The sequence below is a fragment of the Sinocyclocheilus rhinocerous genome, unplaced genomic scaffold, assembly GCF_001515625.1.
Source record: "Sinocyclocheilus rhinocerous isolate Xijiao unplaced genomic scaffold, SAMN03320098_v1.1 scaffold72, whole genome shotgun sequence".
NCBI lineage: Eukaryota > Metazoa > Chordata > Actinopteri > Cypriniformes > Cyprinidae > Sinocyclocheilus > Sinocyclocheilus rhinocerous.
This window is the reverse complement of record NW_015628351.1, coordinates 807,191-821,309: the sequence shown is the minus strand read 5'-3', so window position 1 is coordinate 821,309 and position 14,119 is coordinate 807,191. Positions and strand designations below refer to the sequence as shown.

The following is a 14,119-nucleotide window of genomic DNA, read 5'->3' as shown; positions in this document are numbered from 1 at the left end:
GTCTAAAGATTTCAGAGTGTATTTAGTGTATCTATGCTCAATTACTCTTAAAGAGACCCCACATTCAACCTTGAATTTGTTTATGTGATTCTTTATTTGTTGTTTCTGGACTATATCACAAGGATTTGGCAAAGACAGTTTCTCTTTAAAATGCAAAATAAATATATTTAGATAAACATCTGTATCAATATAATTTTTTAAAACTTATTTACAGTATATCTTGTGTTTTCATTTAATCTAAGCCTTTATATATGTACAGTGTGTCAAATCAGCTACTGCTACAAAAAAAATTCTTAATCAGTCCTTTCCTCTTGCTTTTGGCAACAATATTTAGCCATTCTTAAAAGAAGATACATTTAATTGATTTGCAGGATATGCCTTTTTAGTGGTTTCCAACCGACCGGAATCATTTGTTCTTATTTTAAGCAAAAATACTGATTAAGAAAATGATTTTTACAGAGTATCAGATGACAGGATCTGTATACTTATACTGTACATCAGTTAAATTGAAGGCACTGTATAACCTGATGTCATTTGAATTTATCTTCTTTTATCATCTTCTCATATTCATTATTACTTCTTTTTATTCTCACACAACTTTAAATAAGCTTTTAAGTGCTTTATATATAATTTGACTGTTATTGAGGAACTGAAAGTGTTGCTGCTTTGCACACTGCTGGTGTTTCACTAAATAAAACCATTATTATTTCCTCAGCCTTATTCAAAACAAATTTGTCAAAATATGTTCAGTTTTATACCTCTACCTTTTGTACTGAATGTGTACAAAAGGCATTTGTTAGATATTTGTCCAATAAGGAATGTATATCACTTTTAGTCCTGGATTTTTCTGTTTGGCATGGATCTGAATTGTCCGCTGGATGTATTTTCCATGCATGAATCACATAATTCATGTTCTTCCTCAGTCCTTGCCATGAAAGCTCTGAATCTGAAGAAGACTTACGGCAGAAAGACTGATAAATGGGATGAAATAGCTGGCTGTGGGCTTAAGGCCTTGATCTCTTCTTCCTCTGCAGTTAAGACATTTATCTCCATCTCACACACAATAGTGGACAATACTTCAATGAAATATGTGTTTAATAAATTATTTCAATTTTAGAATTTAATTACGTTTATTATGACTGTCAGTAAGCTGTTCTTTATCCTGTTTGATGAGACAGCAAAGATCAGTCTCATACTCAAGAGGTCTATTTTTGCATAAAATCCTCAAATTGATATCATAAATTGGTTAATAATAAGCCACTCTTCACAGTTCACTTGGTTAAAGTGGCATCATCGGATACTCTGAATAGAAGATGTGGCAATATCTCACAACAACATGTCTTCCACATGCATAGGACAGATACAGCCGCATAAATCCCTGTCTCTGCTGACACTCAGTTTTCATTTATTCTGTAGGGGTCAGTACTGGTTGTCCTTGGTAGTGGAGGTGTTTATGTCACTGGAGTGGTCGTGCATTGAGCTCCTGCGGGGCAGCTTTGGCCGACAGCGCAGCAGAGCGAGAAGTTCACGGGACACGCTGCTGGAAAAGGCTGTGTAGATCCATGGGTTCGTACAGGAGTTCAGACTGGCTAACAGCATCAGGATAGTGAAAGCCACTCCTGAGAATGAGGGAGGAAGAGAAATCAAATCAATTTCAAGTCAGTTATTGTAGAGGTCCAGTTATTGTCCTTATTTAAGGGTTACTACTAATATAAACTACATTAGAGACAGTGACTCCTTGAAATGTGCTGATCTAAGAGAAGTTTCAAAACTCAACTAAAACTGTATACTTTGGCAAATGCTCGCCAAGCTAGCAGGGAATGTTTTTAGAATTTTGGCTTAGGTTCTGGCAGGGTTCTTTTAAAGTTATGTTCCCGTAATGTTAATAGAGTGTTCGTTCAAAGTTATCGGGTCTTTAATAATGTTACTGTAACAGATTACAGTTACATTAATTTTGTATTTAAATGACGTAATTCTGTTGCATGTAACTATACTCCCCAACATTGATTTTACATTGTTAAGCACTTTGGATAGCTTTGCTATGTTGAAATGTGATAAATAAATAAAATTTACTTACTATTGTTTATACATCATTTATGGGGCGTTTTTCTGAAAATTATAGTTGGATGTTCATAATTTTTTTTTAAATGTTACTACTAATTAGTTTCAAATGGTTTGGAGAAAATTCAAAAGTAACATTCCCATAATGTTTGCAAAATTGAACATTCTCTTAATGTTTTTCTAAGTTTCACATCAAAAACATTTTTGAAACATTTATGAACTGGACGGTTTTAACATTCTGAGAACATTCAGAAATAACATTTTCCAACATCAATGGAAACGTTAGCAAAACATATTTTATTACCTGGGGCCACTCTCAATGACTAAACATTTATACTTGAACTATTCTCTGAATTATTGACTAAACCAGCAATACGAAATGCTGTATAATAGGAAATGCTGTATAATAATCTTAAAGACATCTATAATGTCACTTTTAGCATGATTTACAGTAGTGATACACTGCCTCAAAAAATAAATAGAGAACATTCAGAAATAACATTTTCCAACATCAATGGAAACGTTAGCAAAACATATTTTATTACCTGGGGCCACTCTCAATGACTAAACATTTATACTTGAACTATTCTCTGAATTATTGACTAAACCAGCAATACGAAATGCTGTATAATAGGAAATGCTGTATAATAATCTTAAGGACATCTATAATGTCACTTTTAGCATGATTTACAGTAGTGATACACTGCCTCAAAAAATAAATAAATAAATAAATAAATAACAGCTTTGCTGTCACAAGAATAATTTACATTTTAAAATATATTAAAATAGAAAATAGTTATTTCAATTTGTAATAATATTTTACAATATCAATGTTTTTACTGCATTTTACTGTACCGCATAAGAGACTTCTTTCAACCCCGTTTATAACCTATTTAAAAAATCTTACCAACCCCTTACACTTTAAACTGGAATAGGAAATAAAGGAATGCATCCAAGCAGGGATTTATAATGACAAGAAATACATTATAATTTAAGTTTCCATTGTTGGAAATGCAGTAAGAAAATCTCTTACACTAAACAGTTTATATGACATTCAACTGTTCAATCAATGGCAATTTGTTGCCCATTTGGCTGCAAGAAAACAGCTGAAACAAATCAAAAGCAGCTGGAGTAGGAGCACAGATGTGTGTGTTAGCAGCTCTCAGTGGCCTGTGATGAGAGATATCAACATCTGGTTAGTGATGGAAGAGCAGCAGGGGATGGAAATAGGTTATTTATTGGTGTGAAGAAATGGCCTTTAAATATGCATGTGTCTAAGAGGGGGGGGGGAGATCAAGCAAGGAGAGAGATGGAGGGCATTTGCAGGAAGTTTCTTGTAGTAAACACCAACCTGACTCATTGCATTGATGGACTACACTTTTTCCGGATAATTTGCAACCATTCCAAAGCACTTCCACAATGAGTCAGTCCTCTTGTAAAGGAATTAATAATACCCATATTGAACAGCCAAATGTCGTCATTGAATTGCACCTCATGCTTTTTATATCCAAAAATGGCTATTCTATATCGTTCTTGTGAGGACTGCTTTAGTTTCTCACCTTGGTCAGGGGGGTTGGGGTCCCAGGCAGCCCACAGCTGTACAATGAAGAAGGGTGACCAGCACAAGGTGTAGACAAGCACAATGACCAGAGTCATCCTCACTGTTTTAGACATAGCTTTCGACACACCTGTAAGAGGTGGATGGAGGGGGTAAGGTGGGAAAGAGGGGTTTGAAGAAGCATTGGAGTACTCAGTAGTGGTGTTGTAAGAGTTCCTGTGAGGAACAGAGTTCAGAGTTGGTGTCTGGACAGCAGTAGAGTTGCTCCAGATGGTGTGAGGGTGAGTCTGAATGCGAGGCAGCACATCAGGGGATGATATGTGAGTCTGTGAGGCCAGGTCATTGGGACTGTAGCCATCCTGACAAGATTGGTCACAACAATCCGGCTCTGGTGCGTTGCAGGTGTGAGAATGGGACGAGTCACTGTTGGTATTCTTTTTATGAAGTTCCCTTGCTTCTCTCGTCTTTCGTGAGCGTTTTGCTCTCTCTCGGACTGTGCTGGCCCGTTTTTTGAAGATGGGAAAGTGAAAAATGACCAGGTTCGTCTTCATGTCAGCAGAAACCACACGTTCTGATTTCAGGTAGATGTTGTCATGGATCTCTCTGAATATTCGTACCTAGAGACAAATAGTAATTTACAAAAAGTAAATAATAGGGCTGTTATAGAGTGAACACAGTGATACATTAAGATGAATTAAATGTGTTAAATAGGCCTATGTTAACCCATTGCATTCCATTTTACACTGTAAAAGCTTCATTCTGTTCTGTCACTGTTTATAAACACGTTATTGACACATTAGTAGTGGGGATCTCGTCAGTGACTCGAATCTTTTAAATTGGTTCACTGAAAAGATTCACTTAGATTGGTTCACTCATTCGTTTCTGCAGGTTGTTTGTGTTTGTATTGAGAGATTCACTGAATCATTCATGCAAGGTATTTGTTTAAAACCATTTATTATTTATCTTTATGTCAACCTCTGGACATGCAGCCTTAACAAACAAACTTCTGAGTCGGTCAGAAGATCCTTATTCGTTCGCAAACTAAATAACTTATTCAATGTCGAGTCTTGTTCAGATTTTAAACACCGACTCGTTCGCGTTCGTTTAGTAGGTCCAAGTCCAACCAATTAAATTCTTCTTCACAACCCGCGCTCGACAGGTATTGGCTCGTAAGCAAAAGACTTTTGACGAACAAGCTAGCATGGAAACGAACAATTAATTCGCTTTCATTATTTGTTCGAAAAACTGATTCATTGCTCGCGATTATGGTAAGGGGCGTTACATTTCCGACAAGTGCTTGGTCAAGTGTTCGGCCAATCACAATGCACTGGGTCAGCTGGCCAATCAGAGCAGACTGCGCTTGTCGGAAGGAGGGACTTTGTAGAAAACGAAGCGTTTGAGAGAGGCGGGGCATAGAGGACCTACAATAATGTACAGTATTTGAAAAATAATGTGTTTTTTTAACATTAAAGCATGTCAACATATTCTGTTACACCAAATACACCAAATAATGATCTTTAAAAAAGCATCATATGATCCCTTTAAGCAATACGGCGCTACTTTATGCACGCAAAACGGGTCTCAGTTCTGTATTTTCTCCAAATTTAGAACATTGAGCATCTATCAAAGAGCATCTATCTATCGAAGATTAATTGAATCAGGTATGTTACATAAGGAAGATATCCAGCATGTGCAGTGTTGAGAATCACTGCTTTCTAATCTCGAGCACTCATTTATTAAGAGAAAGCCTCTCTTAATGGAAATCTAGTTTATAAACCAACACCATATGGGACGTTTAACAGAAGTAATTTAAAAGCTTTGTATGAAGTGAATCACCAGTGATACTCAAGTAGCCTATGAAATATTAAGTGCAAGTGAAACACCATAATTTGTACAAACATTCACAAGATGTCAAAGGCCATCTGCAGGTCAGCGGCAAGAAGCAACTTTACACGTGTAAGTTCATAATGTGAGAGATTTGTTCATCATTGCAGTTTTTGTGGAGCTTTGTGGGAATTGTTTGATGTATGAATGCAGAACCTTTTTCATGTCATTAAGACATTAGCTTGGAAAGATTGCTATGCAGGTGCTTAATGGTCAGACCAGCCTTGAGAAGATTCTCAAGGCTGAGAAGTTTTAGGTTTGGTTTATGCACAGTGTACTCTTTCTTAAATAAGATTGACTTCCTGGGAACTGTATCAGCTGGTGGAAGGAAAGATCTGCACATTAGAGAATTCCTCTCCTGAAATAGAGCTTTAACTGACCAAAACCCCTTGGCCAGGTCAAAGAGCATAATCTCACCAAACAAGCATTATGATACATGTCATGCAGGGGATCCGCCTCCTCTCAAATGATTGTCACCCCAGAATATCATGTTTTATCTCAAGAAAACAAAAGTCCTTTTTCCAGAACAGCTGAGACATTTCGGTAGTGCTGCAGTAATGAGTCCTTAAACCTGGAAACGAGTTAGCATTTTTGCACTTCCGTTTGCATCGTCCTGAAGTCAGTGGGGTTTTAAAGTGGGTTAAATGCCTGAAATAAGCTTGGTGGTTAACACAAGCTCAGGATGTTTCGATGTTTTATTCTATGACACAAAATACATCAGCAGTATCCCACTTGTTATTTTTAAAAGCTTTTATGTGTCCTCAAAAAGGCATTTGCTAACAATTGGCTAAATGGGACAACAGAGGTGTTCGGGGTCTTTAAACATCACACCAAACTGTATCTACTCACTAGTCCACTTTCACAGCCTCGTTGTGTTTATACTCAACTCGAACTTTCCATTGTAGATTTTTAAGTAAGATTGAAAGAGTCAGAAGCTTAATGTTGATGACATTGAAGTTATGAAGTTCATATATAGCCTATTACTTCTGGTGATTGTATTTAGGCTTTAAAATTAATCATTAATTTAATTAATTTAATTTAATCATAAATTAATTTAAAGTTCTGTTTATTTGTGAAGATTATCTTGATGAAAGAGTGTTGATCTAATATAAAAAAAACTATAGTAAATCACAAATTATTTACTTTTAAACTGCAACCACTAGTGGTAATTCTTAACTAATGTGTTAACATTTATGTATTTTTTATAAGGTGAAAGGGAAAACTGGGATTACAGACACAAATGGAATGCACAGACACCAGGAGTACCTGACAAACGGTGATAATAAAGGTAGGAAGCAGAAACACAGCTATAGTCATCCAGGTGACATACGCTTTTAGCCCCCAAGGCTCAGCAAAATTCCCCCAGCACTCAAACACCCCTGGAGAGACCTCTGACCTGGAGAAAATAAACACCTGTAGGGAAAACAGCATTGGGAAAATGTCAGATATTTCAGAATATTTCCTTTTGTGTTTCATGGAATAAATAGCAGCATATAGGTTTGGAATGACTTTGATGGGGAACAATTAATGGCAAATTGCTTTTTCACAGTCAGATTTAGATACATTTGTTTATTCATTGGAAAAGGTTTTAGAAATTTTGCATTACATTACTTCCAGTAGATCCTCTGTAGTGAATGGGTGCCATCAGAATGAGGTTCCAAACAGATGATTAAAAAAAAAAACAGTAATCCACAAGTAATTGACACGACTTCACTCTATCAGTTATCGTCTTGTGAAGAGAAAGCAAACAAGCAATTTTATGGATTATTGGCTAGGATAAAGTTGAAATGTGTTAATGATGGATTTATTTATTACAAACATGCAGCTTTTCACTGTTAGACGTTAATTAATGGACTGGAGTCTTATTGATTTTTATCAGCTGTTTTCAATCTCATTCTGACGGCACCCATTCACTTTCAGCAAATGTTCATTTTTGGGTGATCTGTTTCTTCAAAAATGTATATTCACTGACTCATACTTCCTAACATTCTAAGTGTAGTAAACCTTACATTGTATTTACAACTAGTACCTGTGGCACACTGAGAACAAGGGCTAGACCCCAGGCTACCATGATGGGTGTATTCCAGCGTGAAACTGCCCCTCCTTTGTAAGCCTGCAGGGGGCAGCAGATGGCATTATGGCGGTCCACTGTCATAGCAACAATCATGTAAGAGGATGCAAACATTCCCACAATCTGCAGATATTTGACTGAGCGGCACAGCACATCAGGACCTTGAAATCTCTCTGTGATATCCCATACTAGCTGCGGGAGCACCTGCAAAACATTAGTGTACTGCTGTTGACAAGTCACTTAAAAGACAAAATGCTACACTAAGCATTAGACAAAGTTCAGCTCACCTGAAAAAACGCCACCACAAGATCTGCAACACACAGGTTTACCATAAATAGGTGCATGGGTGCGTTGTATTTGCGCCGCCTCAGCAGAACCCACAGTACAAAACCGTTCCCTAATGTTGTGAGAGCGAGAACCAGACCCAGAATGCCAATCTCAGCTTTAGCCAGAGATATGTCCCGCACCCTGACCGGACCGGGCGCCTGAGTGGGGTTTATTGAGTTGTTTTGAGACACCATCCAGAAGTATGAGCCTCCTTTGAAAGTACTGTTGAGTCCAGTATGCTCAGAGAATGAGGAGGAGAAGTTAGACCATGCAGCGGTTGCATGGAGGGATCCTTCCCAACCTGCCTCCTCTGAGAAGGTCTCCATGCCTGTAAGAAAAAAAGCATGATTGTCACAAAAAGATGAGAATCAGCATATTAGCATAATTTCTGAAGGACCCTTGAGACAAAAAAATGGCTTTGCCATCACAGGAATAAATTACTTTTTAAAATATATTAAAATAGTAAACAGTTTATTTAAATTGTTATATTTTGCAATATTAAAATTTTTACTATATTTTTGATCAAATAAATGCAACCATTGTGACTTTCAAAAACATTACAAATCGCAATTATAACAACCTTTTGACCTTTAGTGTAACATGGCCATCGCACATTGCATTGAAACTCTCATCATTAATCTTGTTTTATGATTTGAACTTTTGCCACTCAGTTTAGCAATTTCACAGACACACAAAAAGCAAGCAAACAAATCTGCTTCCTCTTCCACTCTTTAATTCCCCATGGCTGCAGTTTTTTTCCCCCAAAATGCATCTGTCAAGTCCTCTCTTTTTGTTTTCTTTTCTACATTTTCCCTGACTTGATATGACTCCTACTATCCTACCCAGCTTAGTCCATCACATTTGCTTCCCTTTATCTCTCTCATCCACAATTGACTCAGTCCTCCTCCTTCATCCTCCCTCTGTTTTTCCGTTGCCCATTCCTTTACCCCATTCTCTACCGCTTCCTCTCTCTGTCTGTTATCAACTGCTCCTTGATCCCAGTAAAATGTGGCTTATTTTCTTAACTATGCAAATAAATAGTACAAATAAAAATATAAGTTGCAAAAATGAGACTGACAGTTTGAGAAAGAATGGTAGCATGGGATGTTGGGTTAAATAAAAATAACGTTGAGTTAAATAAAGAGAGGAGGTGGGGTACAGGGCATGGGACGAGAACACACAAAAGAGAAATAACTAGAAAAGGTCTTACATACCAATGCAAAGACTGTCCATATATGAAAGAAATGCTGTGTTAAATTGAAATTGACTTATTACAGGCATTATGCTGTTTTGTGAAACTGATGTCATCTTCCTTATCCAATCATACTTGACCCAACATATTAAAAATGGTAACTAATTATAAATTTTTCGGACAAATTTATCCAAAGGGATTTATCCAGTGCTTCTTTTACAGCAGCAGCTCCCCGTTCTAAAAATGCTTGTAATTGTAATGAGAAAATAATGTAAAATATTACAGTGAAACCTGTATCTTGTAAGTTATCTGACCAAATATGAACAAAAAATTTTAATTTATTTATTAAATTAGATTAGATTAAACAGGTTTTTATTAGATTATACAATTAATTAGATTTTAATATGAAATTGTATATGAATATTAAATTTTTTGTAAGTGAAAGAGCCCCCTGTTCACGTACAAACTTAGTAGTAGACACACTCACACACATATATACACACACATGCACATATACACATTTCTGGCAGGTTTTTATAGTGTGGAACAAAGACACAATGGTGATTCATTTCATTATGGACTGGCTAAACCTTGATACTTGCTATCTAATTCTTGTTCATTCATTTCATTATACTGGTGAAATGAATCATATATCATAGTCCTATCTCAAAACAGAGCCTATTATATTATGCAGTTTCTGTACAGTATTATACACTTTCTGCCTGTCCATCTCTTTTTCATGTCTTTGACATTTCCATTTGTTTCCCTTCCTTTATGTTTCTAATTCAATCTCTCACTTTCTGAAAGACCATTGTTTCCCGCAATCACCTCATCTTAAATCAATGAGGTTTCTTTACACTGAGTGTGAGCAGTATGTCTCTCTGTGTAATTATCTGGGCTTTTAACCAATGATTCCTAATTGCATCTACTTCCGGAAGGCCAAATAAAGTGCTTTTGTTTTGGCACTGAAACATACACCGTCTCCCTGACATGGCTGCATCAACACTACTGCTGTTCCTGAAACTACGCCTTCTTTCTTTGCGTGCACATTTGGGCGACATTATGCTAATATTTCCACATAGTGACGCAGATATGTGGGGGCGTGTTAGAAAGAGGCGTATTAGGTAGGCGTGGCTGACTCTTAACTTTTATAAAGAATATCTCTTTGGATTTGAGACTTTAGTCTTTGCAACTTTACAGATCTTCTTTATGCACCAAGAGCTTGTAATACTCCAAAGAGAAAGGAAAACTTGAAATCGCATCATATGACCCCTTTAATATATACAATACTTCTTAACCTGTCTTCCACCTTCCCACACACAGGTTTAAAACTTTCTGACAGAAAATCAATTACAGAATAGATAGATAGATAGATAGATAGATAGATAGATTCAGATATGATCAGTGAACTGAAATGAATTTTTATATTTAACTTATTATCTCTTAATTAATACCCAAGATCTCTATATTTCATTCTTTTTCAGCAAATATAAATAGTACAATTGTGAAACTCTTGCTTTTTACAGAATTCGTTTTTAAATGCCTTTCGCTGTGGCTTTCCAGGTCCAGTCATAAATAAAAGCGAGTGTCCCTGTCACAGCAGTGTTTGAGGTCATTTTCTGAAGCAGCTGATGCATGAGCTGTTCAGTTTACCCTTGCTTTGTCATTTTCTACCTTTCCCTGAATCCCTTTCCCTTTGAGGAATCCACTAATATGGTGCAGCAGAAATGTTGGCCTAGACTAAATATAGCTGATGATACAGAAAAAGCACTTCGCTTTTGCAAGCTGCGTTTTATGCATAATATTTGAAAGTGTTTTAAACATGGATAGACAACAAAGGACAAATCACCTCAGGTTGCTTCAGTATGATTGGCCATGAAATATTTGTGCAGCAAGTTGTGTTTTATTAAATGTATTAAAGTCTGGTTTATGCTATATATATATATATATAATTTTGTACTTTGATCAGTGTTAGGATCATTGTAATAGTAGACAATAATTTATAACAATGGGATTTGCATCCTTTAAATGGGACATAAAAGTTTACCATATTTATTTCAAAAATGAGGAAAATAAAAACAATTTGGGAGGGAATCAGTATACTTTTGCACTTCAAAGAGTCTGGAATTAAAATATTTCCCATTATATATTAATGTATTTTAAGACGCTTCTTTTTTTTTTTCATTTACACACATGTAAGTGTGTCTAAGCTTCACATGATTAATGAAATCAGCTAACCTTTTGTTTCCCTCTTGGTTGTAGCTATTGTTTTTCCCTTCTATACTAACAAAGATAATAAAGACATTTGACAATAAACATATTTAAATGAAAAGTAATTGAAAGAGTAATTGAATTGGACTTCCGGTTGAATGCCCAGAATGTAGATCGTAATAATTGCTTGAGATGGTGAGCGTCTAGAAAACTGGTCAGGTTGCATAATAGTTGAGTGCGTCATTAAAAATTACATTTCTTTCCAAGATTTTTTTCATTAGTTTTGTCCTCCAATGGCTTATGCAATTACAAATTAATTTTCCAGGTCATGGATGCCTGCCCTGTTTCATAGTATAACAGTATTCAGCACCTTATTCATTTAATCAATTGCACACTAAAATATTGCGTCAGCATGTGTCCAAAACCTCCCTTTTGGATTTCAACAGCTTCTCACTCCTGATAAGAATATTAACTTCCAAATTCAAAGACCTGAAACCATCTTAAAAACCTCCTGCAGGGTGAAAGTTTTCAGAAAGTTGACAGAAACCATAAGAACTAGATTAATATGCCATGATAAAATAAAAATAGTACATGACCTTTGACTTCTTTATTGCACTGCTTCATCTTCTTTCATTCTTTAATACTAAATCTCACCTTCACTGACACAAAAGCTACATGAACCAAAAAGGTGATCCTCATGGCCTCTTACAGTAAAAAAAAGTAAGAGACTCTTACTTTTTGCAGAAGTCAAAACTAGAAATAGCCATGCAGTTTATTAAATTTAACATTCTCCATATTCTGAGAAATTAAACAGTTAAGAGGCATTATTCTCATACAGTGACTACATAACAAGCCTGCATGAGCAAAATTCATCAGTCTTGCACGAAATGTAAATAAAGTATTTGCTTTGTTTCCACATCTTAGGTTTATTTGGTTGTGTAAGGGAAAGTCTTTTCACCACTTTTAAAAACCGTTTTGAATTACTTAAACATGTTGTGTTTTATGAGGACTCTCTATATTCATTTGACTTTTATACTGTACAAAATTTTGATTCTATACCCTATTCCTAACTACATTAAAAAAAAAAACATTTAGTATGATTTATAAATGGTCTTTTCAGGTTTTAATACATTTCAGGTTTTACTATCATTGTGGGCACAAGGTATAAACAAACATACATTTCATGTAGCATCTCAAATAATACGAGTTAAAGGGGTCATATGATGCGATTTAAATTTTTCCTTTCTCTTTGGAGTGTTACAAGCTCTTGGTGCATAAAGAAGATCTGTAAAGTTGCAAAGACTAAAGTCTCAAATCCAAAGAGATATTCTTTATAAAAGTTAAGAGTTAACCACGCCTACCTAAAACGGCTCGTTCTAACACGCCCCCACATGTCTACGTCACGATGTGGGAAGATTTGGGAAGACGCCGCCCAAATGTTCACGCAAAGAAAGAAGGCGTAACAGGCGTAACAATACATCAAATTCCCACAGGTATTTCATGGCAACAACCCGTATTTTCGACAAAACGGATGACAATTATTCAGTTCAGCTTTCATGCTCAACTCAGCTCCGTCAGTACATGCTTATCACTATAATAGTAGCTTGTCTTTTATTCTATTACACTAAAACTTATGAATCAAATAGAATTTTTTTATTTATTTATTATAACACAAGTTATTAACAATTCAATAGAGTTCAATGTGACTTTTCTTGTTCCCTTTGAGTTCTGGAGAGAAAAAAAAATCAAATAACAGCCCAGCACAGGAAAACTACAGACCTGTCAGTGTGGCATGTATCCCATTCTAATGGATTTGAATTACTAATGCTGTATTTCTTTCTTATTCTAACATTAAATAACTTTGAAAATGGTCTCTTGGCACTTTTAAAATTGCACTTTAATATTAGATACATTTTTCATATCTCAAACATACACCCTTACAACAAGATTTCTTTTAAAGTTTTTATTAATTATTCATTTATTGAACAAATGTAAACCTTGATTTTGTTATATGTATGCTTAATTGGGGGGAAAAAATGCCAGCGGGGTAAAGGTTTTCAATATAAATTACAGATATATGATCTGAAAACAAGTCAAAATTTTGCTTGTCAAGTTTGCATAAATGTTTATTTTAATTTGCAAAACAAATTTAAAAAGAAAATGAATTTTTGCAGTGAAGATGCATTTTATTTAAAAAAAAAAAAAAAGAAAAACTTACTCTGTTTTCTTGAATCAGCAACGATAATCCATGTGTTTTGTGAGGAGCCGCATTCAGTTCTTCAAAGCTGCAGTTGTGCTCTGTGATGGTTAGTTGACAGAAGAGCTGCTGTGCTGATGAAGAGCGTTGAGGTATTTCACCACCCCATGTGAACTTGTAAAGCTGTACTTTTGAAGCTTTCACCTAAGTTCATGTTCACAGAATTCAGAGCTTCTTTTCTTCACGCATCCACTGGATAGAGGCATGCAATTTATTCCAAGAAATGTCTCGCCGTTCCTGAGACTCTGCGTGTCTGAGCTTTAATTTCCCACATTATGTGAGCACCGCTGCACTGATGGCGTTGAATTTGAGCCGGGCTCAGTATAAAAAGCATATCTCTTACATTCACTCACCCTCTCTCTTCCCTCGCTCCCTCCCTTCTCTCCTTTTCTCAGGTCTCATGTGTTGTTAGATGAGGGGAGGAGCCAGTAAAGCGAGGTGTTCTTATACATTCATCTCCACTGTGACACAGAGAACAGATATAGAAGAAGCTCTTTGTCACAGTTTGTGCTATAGTGACACTGTTCGGACCGGGTGATCTGTGTCAATATTTGCTTC

The 14,119-nt window shown here is 35.9% G+C and overlaps 1 protein-coding gene across 1 annotated transcript; it reads right to left on the bottom strand.

The window, feature by feature from the left end:
• Positions 1–1,109: 1,109 nt before the first annotated feature.
• On the bottom strand, positions 1,110–13,867 carry LOC107737524 (vasopressin V2 receptor-like). The gene is made up of 6 exons (XM_016549021.1): positions 13,523–13,867; positions 7,862–8,229; positions 7,533–7,778; positions 6,770–6,916; positions 3,621–4,236; positions 1,110–1,619 (listed from the first exon to the last, which is right to left on the bottom strand). The coding sequence occupies exons 2-6, from the start codon at positions 8,225–8,227 to the stop codon at positions 1,420–1,422; spliced, it is 1,575 nt and encodes a 524-aa protein (XP_016404507.1). The 5' UTR covers positions 8,228–8,229; positions 13,523–13,867; the 3' UTR covers positions 1,110–1,419.
• Positions 13,868–14,119: the final 252 nt, after the last annotated feature.